The sequence below is a fragment of the Pterocles gutturalis genome, unplaced genomic scaffold (assembly GCF_000699245.1).
Source record: "Pterocles gutturalis isolate BGI_N339 unplaced genomic scaffold, ASM69924v1 scaffold41188, whole genome shotgun sequence".
NCBI classification, from domain to species: Eukaryota; Metazoa; Chordata; class Aves; order Pterocliformes; family Pteroclidae; genus Pterocles; species Pterocles gutturalis.
Genome location: NW_010121911.1, coordinates 760 through 18,290, shown reverse-complemented (window position 1 = coordinate 18,290; position 17,531 = coordinate 760). Strand labels below are relative to the sequence as shown.

The following is a 17,531-nucleotide window of genomic DNA, read 5'->3' as shown; positions in this document are numbered from 1 at the left end:
TTGATGCTTCTTAATCACTTCCTCATGGATGTTTTTTCAACAGAGTGGTGGAAGTGCCCTAACTGTGGTTGGCAAAGGCTGAATTTTTGCAGTTGGAGTTCTGAATAATTTTGTCCCTAAATTGCTAGTAATTTTCTTTGTGCATAGTTCAAACTTACACCACAGAGTTCAAACTTACTCTTGGACCCATAAGACCAGGCTCACCAGGACGACCAGCATCACCATTAGGACCCTTAGCACCAACAGGACCACTAGCACCACGGTTACCAGCAGGTCCCTACCAAAATAAATAAATGAAATTAGGCAGAGGTAGGAAAAAGCAAAACACATCTGTATATAAAAGATGGTTTACACATAGTGACCCAGACAAAAGTCTTACCATGACACCAGCTCTGCCATCAGCTCCAGGAAGACCACGAGATCCAGGCACACCCTGCAAGAGAATTAAAAAAAAAAATCAAGAAAGACAAAGAAATAAATCTGTTCCTGTAAAGCGAATAATGCTTGCTAAATTTCAGCTTTCCAAGTAGGTCTTCTGAATTTGAGGAAAGTGCAGCTCCAACCATACACACCTCAGTGTAAATGTATACTGTGAAAGATATCTCACTTCCTTTAGATTTCTTTAAATTCTAATCTGCTTGTATCAGAACACTTTCACTGTTCATTGTAATCTAATAGTGGCTCCAGCCAACAGCTAGGACCCCACAACCTGGACGGCACTATTTCACCTTTGCTTCTCTGCAGAGAGTTACTGGCTTGCCCATGACTCTGTATAACCCACCCAAGGTGCAATACTGAATCCTTATCTCTACGAAAAAAATCTGGTGGGAGTACTGACATATTTCTTATTCTTTTCCAGTGAATTCCTGCTCCTGCATGAAGCAACATGACTCCTGAAATTCACTGAGTTGTTTCCTCACCCAGTGAAAACTGTACTAGGCACCCTTGAAGATGTTGAATTGAAACCTTTTGCCTCACACTACGTGAGCCAATTATCTGATTTAAGCAGTTAAATCCCATCACAAAGCTTTAAGAGTAATCAAAAATAATTCATTAAATGTTACACAATGGATAAATCAAAGCAATCTCTAGTTACTTCAGGGATAAGATAGTAAAAGCATTAATACAGAGCAAAAATAGATTTTTTCCCAACTAATCAAAAGGCTCAGAATGGCCAATGATCTTTGCTTAGCAGCTTTAATGTAAATTTAATTAGTGATAATTACTTGATTTGCCTTTCTCAGTCTAGCTTTATTTCCTCTTTCCTTTTTGCTTCTACTTCTGGAACATGAAAAGAAAACTTACTCTTAGACCAGCAGGGCCCGGGGGACCAGCAGAGCCAGGTTCACCAGGGCCACCTCTCTTGCCTTCCTCACCACTAGGACCAGGAGGGCCAGGGGGTCCAGCAGCACCCTATTTCAGGCAAACAAAGAAGAAATTAGATGCTGTGTTGAAGATACTACCAGGCTTTATTTCTTGAAACAACCTTCATATGTTGTTATACTTACAGGCTCACCCTTGTTACCACTTTCTCCCTTGGCACCAGCAGGGCCTGGTTCACCCTACAGTCCAAAACAAAAAGAGATCATAGAATTAAGCATCATTCAAAAAAATCTTTCTTCTACCTGGACAACATTTTCATGAATCAAAATGCTCTTTAACCATTAAGTGCCATGCCTGCTCCTGTTTTGATAAACAGTCAGTGAACATAACTGTATTCTGGCTCAACAGAAAAAAGAAACATGTTAAAGATACGTAGAAATGGCAGTAAATGAACTATGAAATATCCAGGGTTGGTTCCTCTAGTGAGGATACCCATTGAGGGCCTGATTATGAGACTGCTGCTACATCACTCTTGACAGCATCAACATGGCCAGAGCTTAAAAGTCCTTGTACCCAAAGGCAATGCAAAGTCTTCAGTCTCAGTATCTGAAGCAAGCAGGAAGACATAGAAATGAACTACTAATGAATGTTTAATTATAGTGGAGCAAGAAAAAAGTCTGCATTAAATACAAAAATATATCCAGAGTAAATCTTTTACAACTGTGGACACTGTATCCAATTTTCAAATGAAGACATGCAATATACAAAGTCACTTACAACAAGTCCTCTAGCGCCACTAGGACCAGCAGGGCCAGGAGGACCAGGAATACCACGGGGACCGGGCAAACCAGGAGCACCAGCAACACCAGGAAGACCCTGTCCAACAGAGGGGGGAAAAACCAGTATAATGAGCTCGTTATCTTTTCTGTTGCATTAGCTGATTTTTTTTTTTATTTTTTTTTTTTTTTTTTAAGAGAAGACAAGTGTGAGTAAGTCTGTACTTACAGCTGCACCTTTAGCCCCTGGAAGACCATTAGCACCAGGGTTGCCCTATTAAGAAATAGAACAATACTGGTTAATTCAGAGTCTCAAGTGCTCCTGTCTGACAACAGATACAGTCTGACAAGTTACTCACTGGAGGGCCAACGGGACCACTAGAACCGGGAAGTCCAATCTCTCCTCTTGGACCAGCAGGACCAGTAGGACCAACATTACCAGCTGGTCCGATTTCACCCTGTTTGAGAGAAGGATAGAGCCCTTTATCAATGTACACAGTGTTAGAGCAATAGTGGAGCAATCCTACATTAATCTGACATTAAGAAGACAATTCCATATATATGTATCTATATTCCAACTTCAGAGGCCAGGAAATCAAATAGATGAGAGCTTTTATTGGATTTTAAAGGCACCGAAGCTAGGAAGCCTAGCTAGGCCCCATCAAAGCTGATGGCTATCATGGGAACAACAGATGCTCAGCGTATCTAAGATGATACATTATCACTGAGATTACACTAAAGATCGACCTAGAAAATCAGGACTACAGTTACAGACCTATCTGCAGCCATGTGTTTCCAACATTGGCCTGAAATGCATCATGGTGTATGAGACCTAACTGACCATTATCTTGCACCTTAAGTTGTTATTTGCACTGATGCAAAATGTAAAACAATGCTTGACCAGAGTGCTGTAGGATAGTGTTCCTACATGGTGGAGTAAATAACAGGAAAAAAGATTCTTGGTTTTACTTTCAGAAGCTTGTATTCACTAAGTCTGCTACAAAAAACTGACTATAATGACGACTTCTCTTCGGCAATTCTCTAAGTAGTAAGAGTTCACTCTGGACGTCTACTCAGTCTTCTCTTGAAATTACATGATGCAACCACACTCACATCTGCATGAGAGAAGATTTCACGGTTTCCAAAAGTCTTGCCTTTTGACAAAAAATAACCAGAATGGGACCCCAATTTTTCCTCATCTTCCCTGCATAAGAGGTCTAGCAAACAATACTCTGTTTTCTTCTAAAGGTAAGATCAAGATAAGAGTTTTGTCTATTGTGACATGGAGTTTATGTGTTTGTGTTAAGGATGAAAATACTTTATCACACTACATGTAAGTGTATGCACCTCTAAGCTTCTTGACAAATGGTGAATGAGATTTTATAATGCACTGTATGGGACAGTCTTGCCCAAAATCCTCTGTTCTTCCTTGGACAAAGTAAAATTCAAAATAATGAGAGCCCTACCCAGGTAAAAACGCTAAGGTCTGAGCAATAAACTGAATCACCTAAGTTACAGTCTGCAAGAGCAAAATGGTATTGCCCTAAACCTGGAAAAGTTTCTCAATTATAATTTCAGGAACTTAGGCTAGATGGAACCTGATACTCAACTGCAGCTTCTTGGCCCTCCACTACTTCTGTAAAGTGATATAAACTGCTACTTCGCTTATTTATCATGATCACCTTTATAAGGTTTACAGAACTGCACCACATAGGAAGCAGTAAAAAAAAAAAAAAAGAGGTTATGTGTCTTCCTGAACCTGCCTAGCATCAATCTTCAGCTGTGAAATACTGCTGTATTTTAAATTAGCATTTATATACGATTTCTCCAAATACTATAGGGATTCATTCTCATCCTGATCTTGACAAGAATGGACACCCATTTCAGAGAGGGTGTTTTTTTGCTGCCTAGCAATACTAGTTACTATATTTCATCTTCACTGTGAAATGTACCAAGAGAAGCAACTGTTCATACCTTAGCACCAGGAGCACCTGGGAAGCCTGGAGGACCAGCAGCACCAATAGGGCCCTAGGAAATGAAAGGGAAGCAGTTGTGTAAAGGTATTCAGTGACAACAGAGGTATCTTGCTTGCTGAAGTAAAGAGATTTAAAAAAGCACATTTACTTAGATACTTTTGCCCATTACCATCTCAGAATATCAGTTGCCTTTTGCAACTCCAAACTGACAGATTTGGTTCACTACAGTTGAGAGTGAGGTCAATGCCGAAAAACATTTGCAGTGCAGCTAAAGAAGTGTGAATTAAGTGACTTGGTAAAACCTTGCCTTGAGGCCAAACAGCTGAGAAAGAATAAACAGAGGATGGACAGAGGCAGGCATCTGCAAAGCAAGATGTCTTGCTGTATAGTCCCACAATGAATGAAGGGGAGCACTGCACTCTGCAACTGCAAGGGTTGGGTGGCTTTTTTCCAACACATTTACTGTGCAGGGGCAACTGTGCACACTTTCACACCAGCAGTCCTTCTGGACTACTGGTTACACACAAGAGCCCTGTGTTGACAACAGCATTTGTCCTTCTTCACACACAGGAAGAGGGTCAGTAAGATCTCTGCACCAATTTACAAACCAGTGCTTGTCACAACTTATATTGAAATCAGTAAGAATGTACTAGAAATTGAAATGGGCTTAACAACAGCTGAGGGCAGCAGCTGATTCTAACATGTGAATGGACTAAAAATCTTGATTCATACCCAGAGCATACATTTTGAGGCAGTGAACATGTGCAGTCCCCGTGCCCTTTCAGACTGTTTTTGTTTTTATGGCAAAGGCAATGGCATGTCAGCTTGAAGAGGGCCATCTACTGATGCTACTGTATCTAGCTGTGAGATTTATAACTGTGATGGGACAAGCTTCCTAGCATACAGTACCCAGACACCACAAAAGAAGATATGCTGATGGATTCACAGCCTTTGTAATTCTTTAATGCATACAAAGAGATAGTTTTTCTCCAATTATTACTGAAATATCCAACTCATTCATAGCTATTGGGGATTTATAACTACTTTTTTTGTGAGCTAACATCTTTAAATTATAAATACTGCCTATAAAACTTCCTCAAAAATACAAGGAAATAAAATGGTTCAGCTGGTGTAGCAAAAAGGAATTGACTTCTGACATTCTATAGCCTACTGTGGTTGCTATAAACTGAGTACCTGGAATTCTCACTAGTTTTGCATAAGTGAAGAAAAAAAGATTAAATGCCCTGTAACATATGTATGAAAATATAAAATTCCTGAATTTCCATTACAGTAACTATTTTTGTCTTAAATTCACAGTGGCAAGGGGAATATAATGGTATTTCTTGTTTAGTTTAAAAAAAAAAGAGTGTTAATAAGTGCTATACAGAATGTTTATAGCATCATAACCTACATATGTGCAAAATAACTTTAGCCTGGACCCAATGCAGCTCTCTGCTGCTGCCCATTCAGAGTAACACCTCTGCAGTCAGCAACTCCAGAATATTTTTCCCATGGTAACTCATTTGGTTCTCCTACAAAGTATAACATCAGATCTTTGCTGTGAAGTCTCTATTTCCCTGCAGTTCAAATGCCCAATCATGTATATTTTTTGAATACCCCATATGGTGAACTGAAGTGAAATTCGTACCTCTGCTAACATTCTACTCTGTTAAAGTATGACAGATATTCGAACTGACAAGGAGTATTAAAATCAACTTTAGCAGAATTGACAGAAACAAGTACATCTTCATCACTGACTCAGATTTTGAAGGTGGGAAGGAAAAACTATCTGTGCTATTCCTGACTTTTTTTACAGCTGTGAAAGTATACCCTTGTACACATATTTATTTCACTGAAATGAATGAGGTTTACTGAAGTCAGTGGTACACTATGGCAACAATAACACTTTTTAAAGGGACAAATTTGCATTGGATTAGAACTTATTAGAATAGTTATTGTTTACAAGTCAGATCAGGACATTTGTATCTTTCTGAACCTTTCACAGTAGCTAACATAACTCAGGTATCAGGTGAATGAAAAAGCTTAACTCCCGTTATTCAGACAGGACAACATTGTAGGTGCAAAGATGTGTCCTGGAGTGTGTATAACAGCTTCAAAATGTATATAACTGTAATAATCTGCAACACATGTGTTGTATATACCTGTTAAAAGGTTTAAAGTCTTTTTTAGTTTTGGGATGAGAGCTGTTCTGTTAGACTGTTGGAAATTAGGATACTGTTCATCGGGTGTTTCCCTGAGAACTCACCAGTGCAAATGGGAGAATATTTGTTTCCTTTGATACAGATGTGTTTAATATAAATCCTCAGGCTCTCAGGATATTGTCTGCAAAGGGTTTATGTTCTATTAATTTTTTTTGTGATGGTCTGATAAGAAACAAAGAACTGTGTTTAAAATGTCCACACAAACAACTTCTCAGAAGCCAAAGAAATCCTCTGTAAACAGAGAGGGAAACAAGGCCTAAACGGAAACAGATTGTCAAAGATCAAGACTGGAACTTACAGCAGGTCCAGTGGGGCCAGCGCTGCCATCACTTCCACGAGCACCCTGTGAGGAGAGAACACAATAAATAGAGTTTGAAAAGAGATTCAAAGATGAGAGAAAGCCACAGCAAGTGGCTGGTCATGATAACAGACAAATGGGAATCCACTTACAGCTGGTCCAGGGGCACCTACTCTTCCTCTCTCACCAGGGAGACCACGAGCACCCTGAAAGAAAAATTAAATTAACTCATTTATACTTATTTATTGAACAAAGATATATAGATTTTTTTTTCTTCTGCTAAGTCTGTATATGAACTGTGTTGCAGACAGGCAATTCTGTTCTAATTTTTTACGTACTATTACATTAAAGCATCTAGCTTGCTGGAGTGTCACTGATGACAAAAATGCTGGCTGAACCACCTCTATCAGATTATCATTTTCCACAGCAGCAGTAAATACTTACAGGTTGTCCTGGGGTACCATTTTCACCAGGGGCACCAGGCTCTCCCTAGGAAAAAAGGAAGTTTGCAGTCTTGAATTACTTAAAGGACATTTTGGACAGACAGCACAACACCATCTAGAGAGATATTCAACTGCTGGATCCTACTGTCCTTCTGTAGCACTTGTACCACAGTATACAATAACAGCACATCAAGACCTGAGGGTTCAGACTGCAACTGTCTCTGCATATACTGGAACATTGCCAAGTGGAATCCTCTAAGAAGAGGAGGGCCAGAGCAACTTGCTTCACTTAACTATCTCATCTTTCTTTACCCCCTTTCTTTATTCTGGTATTTACTCTGTTGCACTCACCTAAGAGACAGGGCCTGGATAGTCAACTACAAATTAAGATCAATTAGCAACTGGTTTTTAGATAGAGCAGAAGCAGAACTATGCTTTCTTTTGCCTTAGGTTAAAGTGACAAAGTTCCTGTCAAATGGCTGAAAATAAGGATCTGCCTCAACTATTTTTAAATTAAGACCAACAAAACTGAGATATGAATGACAGTTATTAAAACATGACTCCTCCGCCTTTAGCATTGTGTTCTGAACAAGCCTGCAGTTAGTCTAGGCTGGTCTATAGTGACAAGATTTGCACTAGAGCACTGGTATCCTGAATATATCTGAATGCATTCAGTCTTAAACACTGCAAACAGCACAGGTCTTTACATTGACCACTGCCTTTAGCACAGTTATATAAAGAGTGACCTTGATTTATTATGCTTGTGTTTTCCAGTCAGATTAGCACTGTTACTAACAACTGTTCTTTCCTTTACTTAATTGTTTTATCTGCTTTTAATCGCCAAAGACTGGGTAGACTGTGTGTTTGCTATCTCATTACCAAACTCTTTCTGGAGATTAACAACTTGCAGTGATACTGGAGAATGCTATGTTACAGTTAATAACTCCATAAGCAAGTAGTGCTAAGCTCTTAGAAAAAAAGCAATAAGAAAAATTAGTATTTGAGCTTTTCATTGTTATATTAAAAGCTCTTGAATACACATCTCTAAATAAGTCAGCAGCATTGAAGTCTCCTACAACTCAATTCTGCAGCAGTTTTTTTAAGAACACTGCTATTAGGTGCTGAGGTGGAACAGGAGAAGAAGAAACTAAGAGAGGGGAAGTTTGCTGAATATGTTTCTAGACCATCTTTAAAAATATTTTTTTTAAGGAAAGTGTTCAAATGTGCACTAGTCTGAGGAAGGTAAAAAGGAAAACAACTGTGAAGATCAAATTGCCTTAACCCAGAAGAGCATTGTAGCTATCCAAAGTTTTAGCAGAAAGCTTTACACGAGAGCATGTGTCTCACACAGCGGAATTTTATAGAAAAATGAGATATTTTCATTTTATCATGCTTTAAAAAAACCACCAAAACCCCAAGTATAATCCATAGAAAAGCAGAGATAGCAAAAATCAGTCTTAAGTGCTGCCGGATCACCAGTCACTGGGAGACAAATTCTGCAGCTCTTACTCATTGAAAAGTCTAACCTGACTGAGGGTTCCTGAATAAGGCCCCAGGAATAATTTCTCATGTTAAGGTGCACATATTTGTCCTACATGGATCCACTGACTTTTAGATTATTGCAGTTAGGAAATGTTTAATGACAACATGGAAAATTAATTGAAGGGAGCTTCATATGTCTTTCACTAGAAAGAGCTACAAATGCATCCTACAGTTTCAGATTTCATCTTTACCTTGGTGCCAGGAGTACCAGGTTGTCCCTTTTGACCATCTGGACCATTGTGTCCCTATGTTGAGTAGAAAAATAATATTAAGCATATATTTTCCCACAAATGGCTATAAAATGATAACCTAATATAATCTTATGATTTTTTTTTTAAATCACTCTTTCATATCAGGAGGTATTAAAAACTTCAAAGAGGTTCATGCACTTAGAATATATATTTTTAACTTTGAGGGGATTTTAGAGTTTTTCAGTATGCTGAAGCGTTGTCAGTCTTAACTATTCAGGGAAAAAAGTATGTATGGACTCACCCTAATTCCCTTAAAGCCAGGCAGACCAGGAGTTCCAGGGAAACCACGAGCACCCTAAAAACACATAGCACGCGAATGATTGTCTCTCATATTACATACAACAGTTAAAAAGAAAAAAAAGCCTAAGTCTTTCAATAAAATTGAGTAGATTTGGGTCATGACCACTCAAGTAAGGAACACAGTCCATTCCCTAACCTCCCAGGACCAGACTTGTTCCAAGACTAACAGTGATCAACCTCATTTTCCAGTTCTGAATCTCGGAAATTTCATGTATTAACATGTGATAGCACAGATGTTTTAGCTTTCTACGCCAAGGTGCCTGCTCACCTGCTCCTGTGTAACTCCTCACTATGTCACTTCTGTTACTAACTATGCTAGCTTTACTAAGGGGGTAAAAAAACCCCCCAAAACCCCATAATTATGATATTTCTGAAGGTAAGAACTGAAATTCGATTAATGCATACAGGAAATATTACTAGACTGTTAATGCGGTGCAATTCAGAAATGTCGTTAGGTTTCATTGATAAGAGAACTGTTTTCTATTGTATACAGTAGATCGCTACATACCTGAGGGCCAGCAACACCCCTCTCACCAGGTCTTCCAGGTTTGCCAGGGTGACCCTAAAAATGCAGTAAAAATGCATGAAGAAGGAAAACTCATTTTACAAAATTACAACATAAACCATTAAAAAAGGAAAGACAATTGCAAAGTTTTTATTTTTCAGTAAATACAGTGAGCTTGTCAGCTTTCAAGTTTCCCTCTTCCTGTACTCAGGAAGCTAAATAATGCATTTGGAGAGGTTTTGAAGTTATCCATTTTTCTGTATGATCCTAACATACAGCATTTCTTGTACTATAAAACACTTATTTCAGGGATTTGTTTATTCCATCCAATATTATAGAACAATGTAAAAATTATGGCAAATAGAATGCTTAGCTGAACAATAATCTAATGTTAGAGTTGAATCACAGCTTCAAAAGAGATGAGAAACATTTAATAACCACTTACGTCTTCACCAGCCTTTCCTGGAGGGCCAGGGGGACCACGAGGACCCTGGGGACCCTGTTAAAAATAGATTGAAGAGTGCTTAAGCATCATTCTTCAGATAAATCTTTTCCCTGGTTACTGACTTGAGTTGGGGCATAGCTGGAGCCTAAATGACTTTGCACTTTACGATTCCAACCTGAAGGAGTCTGATTCTGAGCATTCAGCCCTGCTTCTGTAACAGGATCAAGCAGGAATATCCAATTCAAACATTCAAGGATGAGCATATGGATAGGAGAAATGGGCTTAAAAATTACAAGCCAACTTTGGTGTTCTGTTTCTAATGCTAACAGTGTCTGTAGGTGAAACCTGTACTTACAGTTTGACCAGGTTCACCAGGCTCGCCAGGAACGCCTTGAAAACCAGGAGGACCCTAGAAAAGGAAGGAGATTTTGTTAGAACAAGCTGTTTTGAGATTTTCAGGTATGTCAGTGTTAATTAGTCAGTAGAAGATATGAGACTGTACTTACAGGGGGTCCAGATGCTCCAGGTGGGCCTCTAGGTCCCATTAAACCCTAGGGGAGAAATATTACAAAATATTTTTAAAAAATAACCGTTATATAGATTAATCTATAACATCAATTCCTGGTATTCCCAAAATATTGGTAAGCATTACAGTTTTCAGTGTGCAATGTCCAAATCAAGTTAGAGTAAGTTAAGAGATCTGCATTAATTTGCACAGTCCAAATGCAAACAGATCTTCTAATGGTAATGAACCAGCACAGAATCCAGTGAGATGATTAGGAACGTACCATTATGGCTCAGAACCTTGTGATTAGACTTCTTAATCTATTCTGGCTTCTTAGCAAGTGCACTGGCTCATTCTTCTATGTACCCTCTCCCTTCCTCTGCATGAAAGTCCAGAGTTTAAAGACTAGGGTCATAACAACACATTAAAAAAGATTATATTTTAGGGCCTGTAAATTTTATCATGATTTTCAAGATGAGATGTTGAAGAAAAAGATCATGAAAATGGTAGAGATGTGTAAGGGAAAATAAAGGTATATAAATGGCAGTATTACCATGAACTGAGAGGTTCACAAATAACTTTGCAAAGAAATAAAAAACTCTTTTACATATTGTGTACTCATCTATTTCAAATAACGATCAACTTCTATTTAAATATTTCCTTGTTTTCTGTTTTAGATTAAATTATCTTCTTTTCACCTCCAAAATAAGTCACTGACATACTCTCCTTGACTGAATTTAGAATTTACATACATTTTGAAAAAAAGGGCCAAAAATCACTTTTAAAAAGGAAAGTTCCATAGATCACTGCACTTTCTTAACAGTTGTCTTAAGCTTTACTAAGCAAGCAAACAACTTTGAACTGAAATTTAATTTAGGCTTCTGTTGTCCAAATGAATGTTTTATGAGATGTTTCAACAAAAAATCATTATGTTTTGGATTAGTTTTAAAACATTCCTGGGAACAACCCTTTTAGATTTTCTCATTACAAGATTAAAATCACATGCCAACTTTTCAATGGCTTATGTACCTTTCCTGCAAGACTAAATACTTTTTATTAAGGGGATTAAATACAGGCATTTACTTATGGAAGCTAAAGCAATCTTGTGGCTATAAAAATATGCAGCAATTCTGGGAAAAATAACTGTTTCTGGACAGTCTGAATCATATGTGCTACATAAACCCTGTGAATCTCTTCACAAATTGTAGTCTATAATTGTTTTCCCTCCTTTTCAATCTTTCCAATCTCTCACATTTTCTTTATGAAACTTAAAAATTCCTCACAGTAGGTAGATTCTACTGCTGTTGCATGTCATTAACTGACTCAAAAAATTGAACTTAGAGATTGTGACATCCCAGATAAATCCTCATCTACATTTTTGATTTATTGTCAGACACTTGAAGAACTTAATTAAAATACTCCTATTTTCCTATATTTAGTACCTAAATGGATGCCATTTTTTTTCAAAAATCTATTTAATATCACACTCTTTTCAGAAACGGAAACAAGCACTCGACCCAGAATAATCCTGGGCAGCCTTCATCCTGCTGCTCACCTATCAGACGCATTGTCTGTGACGCTAGCGTGTGTGGTGAATTTAACACATATTCTGCTATGTACACTGAAAATAGCTGCTAACATCAGGAAGTGTTAGAAATTCATGTGGAGAGGCAACAGACTCCTTAAGTGTCCATTTTGACATAGTATACAGTAACCGATAAAGATTCCTCCTCAGGAATCTTGCCTTGTAGTAGCATGTACTAACATTCAGTTGTTGAGAACCAAATGCGGTGGCCAATTTCCAACCAAACCTGTGCAATCCAAGGATACCAAAAGGGTTGTTCAGACATAGGATAAAAAAGGTCATCAACTGGAGCTGATATACTGAGTTACTTTCTAGACTTATGTCTGCTTTAGAGAGCAGCTTTAAAATCTATCTCAAAAACACAATCTTCTGTCTCAATATGGGTAAAGCAATAGTATATAAAAGCAGATGTCTTATCTGACATCAGATTATGAGATTCACTAATCCATAAAAGTGTGGTCAACAAACAGAATTAAAGCATAAGACTCAGCAATGCTATATTCAAGTGAAATACAGTCCCAAGACCATATTTCAAGTCCTAAGACTATATTTCAAACACTTCGCATTGTCCTACACTGAAGGAGCAGTTTACAGTCTGACTGAATATATGATCAAAACACTAATACCTACCATAGGTCCTGGGCCAAAATCAGCTGCTTTGGATGGATCGTACTGAGCAGCAAAGTTCTGTAGGTGATAGAAAGTTTAAAATTAAAATACTAAAAATTTTACTTTAAGAAGTATTGATAATCATCATTCTACATCTGTCATCTGACTTGCTATACTTGCTATAAGGTATGTTGAAGCAGCATACATAAAACTCAGTAAACATGGCCCTATTATAAATACATTTCTAGTCACTTGTTTCCAGAAAGACTTGATTTTACTAGGAAGGCCCTTGCACACAATGGCTTCAAATATCTACGCAGTAGTGACAAAGAGGCATTGCAATAGTGTGAACTGAAAATTAAGAATGTAAACTCAGTGGTCATTTAAAATTGGAAAGTTTCTGGAAACTCTGGAAATCGTTCTGCCTAATTTCCAATGAGGGAAGTTATGCATGTTTTTTCACCACATTGTCTGAGCACAATTCATGTACCAGCCCTGACTGACTATCAGATGAGCTGGGCCCTTCAGCTTCAAAAAGATCTGAGGAGCATGCAGCCTCAGAAACACCGCACTGGATTTTTGATCTTGTATGATCAAGTAAGTCTTGTAGGCAAATATGCATCTAGCTTTGTAGAATATGTTTCCCCTCTTCACTAAAATGGAAAAAAGTTCTAAACAACACAATAAAAAAATCTTTTTCTTGCTTTTTTTGTTTTAGTAGCGTATCAAAATAATATAAATTAATGAAAGCAGTTTGGGGTTTGCTAACAGGAAAATGAATTATTGGTAGTCAGATTGAAGGCAAAAGAGTATTCCTGCATGCAGGAGAATTTACTAAACTTGATCAATGTGACACCGTCTATGTCTTCATGCTCCCTGTGCAACCTAATGTCAAGCAAAGAGTTAAAGCCAGCATTCTGCAGAGAATACATAATGGACACTTCTGCAGAAAGTGTGTATGTGACACAGTTCACTTACATTCTGCAGCATCAATACAGATAGAAATGAAAAAATTCTAAAGGAAGATATTCTAAAATTCTAAAGGACTTTTAAGTATGGACTTTTAGCTTAAGGGTAGCCTTCTTCAGCTTATTCCAATACAATTACTGTCTCTTGAACCTAACTGCAAAGTGTCGTTTCTTTTCCCCATCTGCTTAACAGCACAGGTTTCATTTAGCTGATTCCTAATCAATAGACATCATGCCTGTATAAATTTAATGCTAATTAACAGGGTTGACTTGCTCCTGTCTCTAAGTCCCTGTTGAATACAGAATCCAAATTTGCCATGGAAAATATACATCCCAAGCAGAGTTTCATTGGAACTGGGACCATCAATTTCTTGCAAATCACAAGAGAATGCTCCAATGCAACATCAGTGTTTTCTGGCAGATCTGCATTTAGTCTTGGTCACAAAGCACAGATTAGCAGTTTCAGTAATAGAAAGTTTAGATGTCTTACTCCGCCAAGACCTGGAGGACCAGGGGGACCTGGAGGACCTGGTAGACCATCTTCACCATCTCTGCCTGGTGGACCTGGTGGACCCTAGAGTCAAAAAGCGGATTATAAAGTGAACATTACAAGTAGCTAAAGAAAACACTGAAGAGACAAATTCATTAACAACCAGGCACCTATGGCACATACTATAGCCATGGTACATATGCAGTTTCAATAAACGGCTAACTTTAGAAAATAAGCATAGCCTGAATTTACATTGCGTTGTCATACCTCGTATCAGATATTTACTGTAGTTTCATATTTGAGAACTTTTGTGAGGGCAATATTGGATCTATGCTACCAAAACATGATCTCCAAACTGGGAAGTTTCATTTTAAGTGACTAAACTTTGGACCTGTGAGCCCCAAGTGACCCACACAGCCTGTGAGATTCTGTTAGTGAGAGCCTAAAATTTGACCAACTGAGGACTGTCAGAGGTCAGCCCTACTGGTATGAACTAAGTCGAAGGCCAGTTTTTAATAAGTCTAGACTATTTTCTGGTATAATTACAAATTCAATTAAAATAAAGCAATGCTGTTCTACAGATTTTTGATACTGTCACTCTGCCACCAGTGTCAGAACCTCTTTTACAACAGCTTGAAATTACATGTGTTCAATCCAGCAACATTTGCCCTTATATTCTTTCATCTTCAATGCACAAAGCTGGTCAAGTTTTGCCACTGTGGCAATTGAGATGAGGTATTTCATTCGGTCTGTATTTTGGACCTAGTTCAAAATGATGAAATCCATAATAACAGTCTTACGGATTTCTAAAAGAGCAGGATTAGGCTTGCTCCCTTCAGGACAAAGCATGTATGTCATTTAATCAAACTAATGTAGTTAGTGGTAGTCTAAAGCAAATATCCAGTTGATCATACAGATATACTCTTCCTAATAGTTCCCATTATGTTTCTGAGCATATTATGATCTAAGAAATCTTCAAGAGCTACCTATCAGTACTATGGCATTTTTATTTTCAGAAGATACAAAAATAGACATGATAACTACACATTGCCCAGATAAGGATGTGAATTTCAGAAAAAGCAGCAAGGATGCAGAAGCAAATCAGAAAAGCAGATATCAGCAATATGAATGAACATTAAATTATTCAACTGTCCTTATTTTTATGGTTACTTTTACAGTAGCTTTTAACAGTACAATATCCACTTTGACTAATAGAAGGTAGACGACAAATGACTAGCTGCCAAGAAGACAGCTTTTTCAAGCCATCTTTGCAGGCACAGATTATGAATGGTCCTCAAAGCTAGCTTTGTCTATTCGAGTTTGATATAGAGAGCTTATCCATATGTCATGTTGTTCAAAGACTACATCTTTACTTGTCAACTTTCCCTCCTGCATTTTCATGCACTGTTTCCACTGAGGGCAGTTGGAAAAAACTTTTTCAAACCCTCATTTGGAGTGCTAGGCTACCATCTGAATTCAACTGCATCTGCTTAGGCACAATGACCATAACTAGGTTGGTGAGGTATTGCCCGGGCAGAACGTGGTACATAGATAACTTGGTTTCTTTTTAATGAAATTGTACATGCAAGCTTCTACAGCTACATTCATTTAATCTCACATCAACGCCTGAACTTATTTTTTCCTTCTGGTCTTCCAAACTGTTGTTCAAAGATCACAAACAAATGAACGCCAATCTAATTCCTTACCCTTTCTCCCTGTGGCCCTTTGTCTCCTCTAGGGCCCTGCCAGGAGAAAACAAAACATAATGAGAAAAAACAGAAATTTTCCAGGACAATACAGGGAAAAAGATACATTAAAAAGAATTAGTGTACATGAAAAAGAGAAAGAAGACTGCACATACAGGTCTGATACTATTTTCTACATATTATTTTTCCACAATAAGCTACTGGAAATAGATTAGTCACTGTCATTACTACGTCAAACTATCACTGCACAGTCCACAGAAGTACTTGCGAAGTTGGCTTTAGTCTGTAATGAATAACTGGCCCTAATTTAACAGTGACTTTTAGAACTAAAATAGAATCTATTTAGCCTTTTAGACCTGTATGGATATTGCTGTACTATTCAATCCATGTAAATCTTTCCAAAGAAACTCTGGTTGAACAAGAATGCTACTTTGATACCCTTTAGTTCTTTGTAGGCTTAGTTCTGCTCTGGGGTAAAGCAGCTTAAATCCAGTATTTGAATTTACCCTGGTGTTAAGATGTTGCACCCATTGTTCCCTCCTTTTACATCATACTCATCTCAGTGCTACTGCTATTCTCCGGGAACACTGGAAATAATGAATGTAGTCAGTTTTCCTTTCATCTAATATTCAACAAAATATTAATCTGTCTAAGAATATCTGATATTATCTCCATTTCCACACAAGAAAAACAAAAATGCTTACCTTCCGCCCTGCAGGTGCCTGGAAAAAACCAAAGAAGATAATTTTTAAAAAGATACCATTTCTCCCAATATTTTAAAAGAAAATAATGTACAAACTTGGAGTCATCTTCTTACATAACTATAATTTTTCTCAGTACAGTATATTTAAGTATGTCCTATGGTTTTAAATTACTATGAAGGCTAGTAGTTTATTATACAGCAAAGATACATTAGAACATTTTGTTGAAGACTGACAATTTTATATCTATTACAGCCTACAACACTGGCATAAAAGAAGTCACACCTGAGTTCTTTCATAATCCTTCTGTGCAATGAAATTTAATTAGAAGACTGGCTTTAAAGTACAGTCATCTCCAATCCAAACTGCCAGGTATAAAGTCCAAACACCACTGCTCCGTTACTTTGTCCTCATGGTCACCTATGAAGGCAGTCTCTTAAAAAGTCCGTCCCACTTGAGAAATTGGGGTGGATACATTTCCAGGCAGTCCCTTCAGGATTTAATTGGTATCTTTCCATTATCATCTTGGGAATCGACATTAGTAAGTAATAACTGCCATGAAAAAGAAGTCTAGCCTGTTAATAGAAGTTGAGTGTTACGTATTAGATAAAAAATAATTGTACTGACCTCACTCACATCTGCAAAAAGAATGGAGAGAAAAAAAGGAGATAATTAGAGTGTGGATTCAGTTATTTTACAAATTTTACATTTCAGTGCTTTTAAATCAAATGTGATTTTGTTAATTTTTCTTAATGCAAGAAATATTTTCCTAATGTAATTTCTTACTTTTAAGGTGATTATCTTATCTTAAACTGCAAAGACTCACAGGTGAGATTGCTATGTACTTCAAAACAGACTTGCTAATGAAACTGAAACAAGTAATATG

At 37.6% G+C, this 17,531-nt stretch overlaps 1 protein-coding gene across 1 annotated transcript in view; it reads right to left on the bottom strand.

The window, feature by feature from the left end:
- COL1A2 (collagen, type I, alpha 2) overlaps nucleotides 1-17,283 on the bottom strand; it is a gene marked incomplete at its 5' end in the record, with an annotated part of 39,436 nt that extends 22,153 nt beyond the window's left edge. The window contains 22 exons of the mRNA XM_010077375.1: nucleotides 179-277; nucleotides 380-433; nucleotides 1,306-1,413; nucleotides 1,509-1,562; nucleotides 2,101-2,199; nucleotides 2,329-2,373; nucleotides 2,459-2,557; nucleotides 4,074-4,127; nucleotides 6,596-6,640; nucleotides 6,748-6,801; nucleotides 7,040-7,084; nucleotides 8,772-8,825; nucleotides 9,073-9,126; nucleotides 9,640-9,693; nucleotides 10,082-10,135; nucleotides 10,437-10,490; nucleotides 10,588-10,632; nucleotides 12,802-12,858; nucleotides 14,239-14,322; nucleotides 15,945-15,980; nucleotides 16,649-16,666; nucleotides 17,273-17,283. Of these exons, the coding sequence (XP_010075677.1) occupies nucleotides 179-277; nucleotides 380-433; nucleotides 1,306-1,413; nucleotides 1,509-1,562; nucleotides 2,101-2,199; nucleotides 2,329-2,373; nucleotides 2,459-2,557; nucleotides 4,074-4,127; nucleotides 6,596-6,640; nucleotides 6,748-6,801; nucleotides 7,040-7,084; nucleotides 8,772-8,825; nucleotides 9,073-9,126; nucleotides 9,640-9,693; nucleotides 10,082-10,135; nucleotides 10,437-10,490; nucleotides 10,588-10,632; nucleotides 12,802-12,858; nucleotides 14,239-14,322; nucleotides 15,945-15,980; nucleotides 16,649-16,666; nucleotides 17,273-17,283 (1,277 nt within the window). The remainder of the gene's footprint in view (nucleotides 1-178; nucleotides 278-379; nucleotides 434-1,305; nucleotides 1,414-1,508; nucleotides 1,563-2,100; nucleotides 2,200-2,328; nucleotides 2,374-2,458; nucleotides 2,558-4,073; nucleotides 4,128-6,595; nucleotides 6,641-6,747; nucleotides 6,802-7,039; nucleotides 7,085-8,771; nucleotides 8,826-9,072; nucleotides 9,127-9,639; nucleotides 9,694-10,081; nucleotides 10,136-10,436; nucleotides 10,491-10,587; nucleotides 10,633-12,801; nucleotides 12,859-14,238; nucleotides 14,323-15,944; nucleotides 15,981-16,648; nucleotides 16,667-17,272) is intronic.
- Between the last annotated feature and the right edge of the window lie 248 nt (nucleotides 17,284-17,531).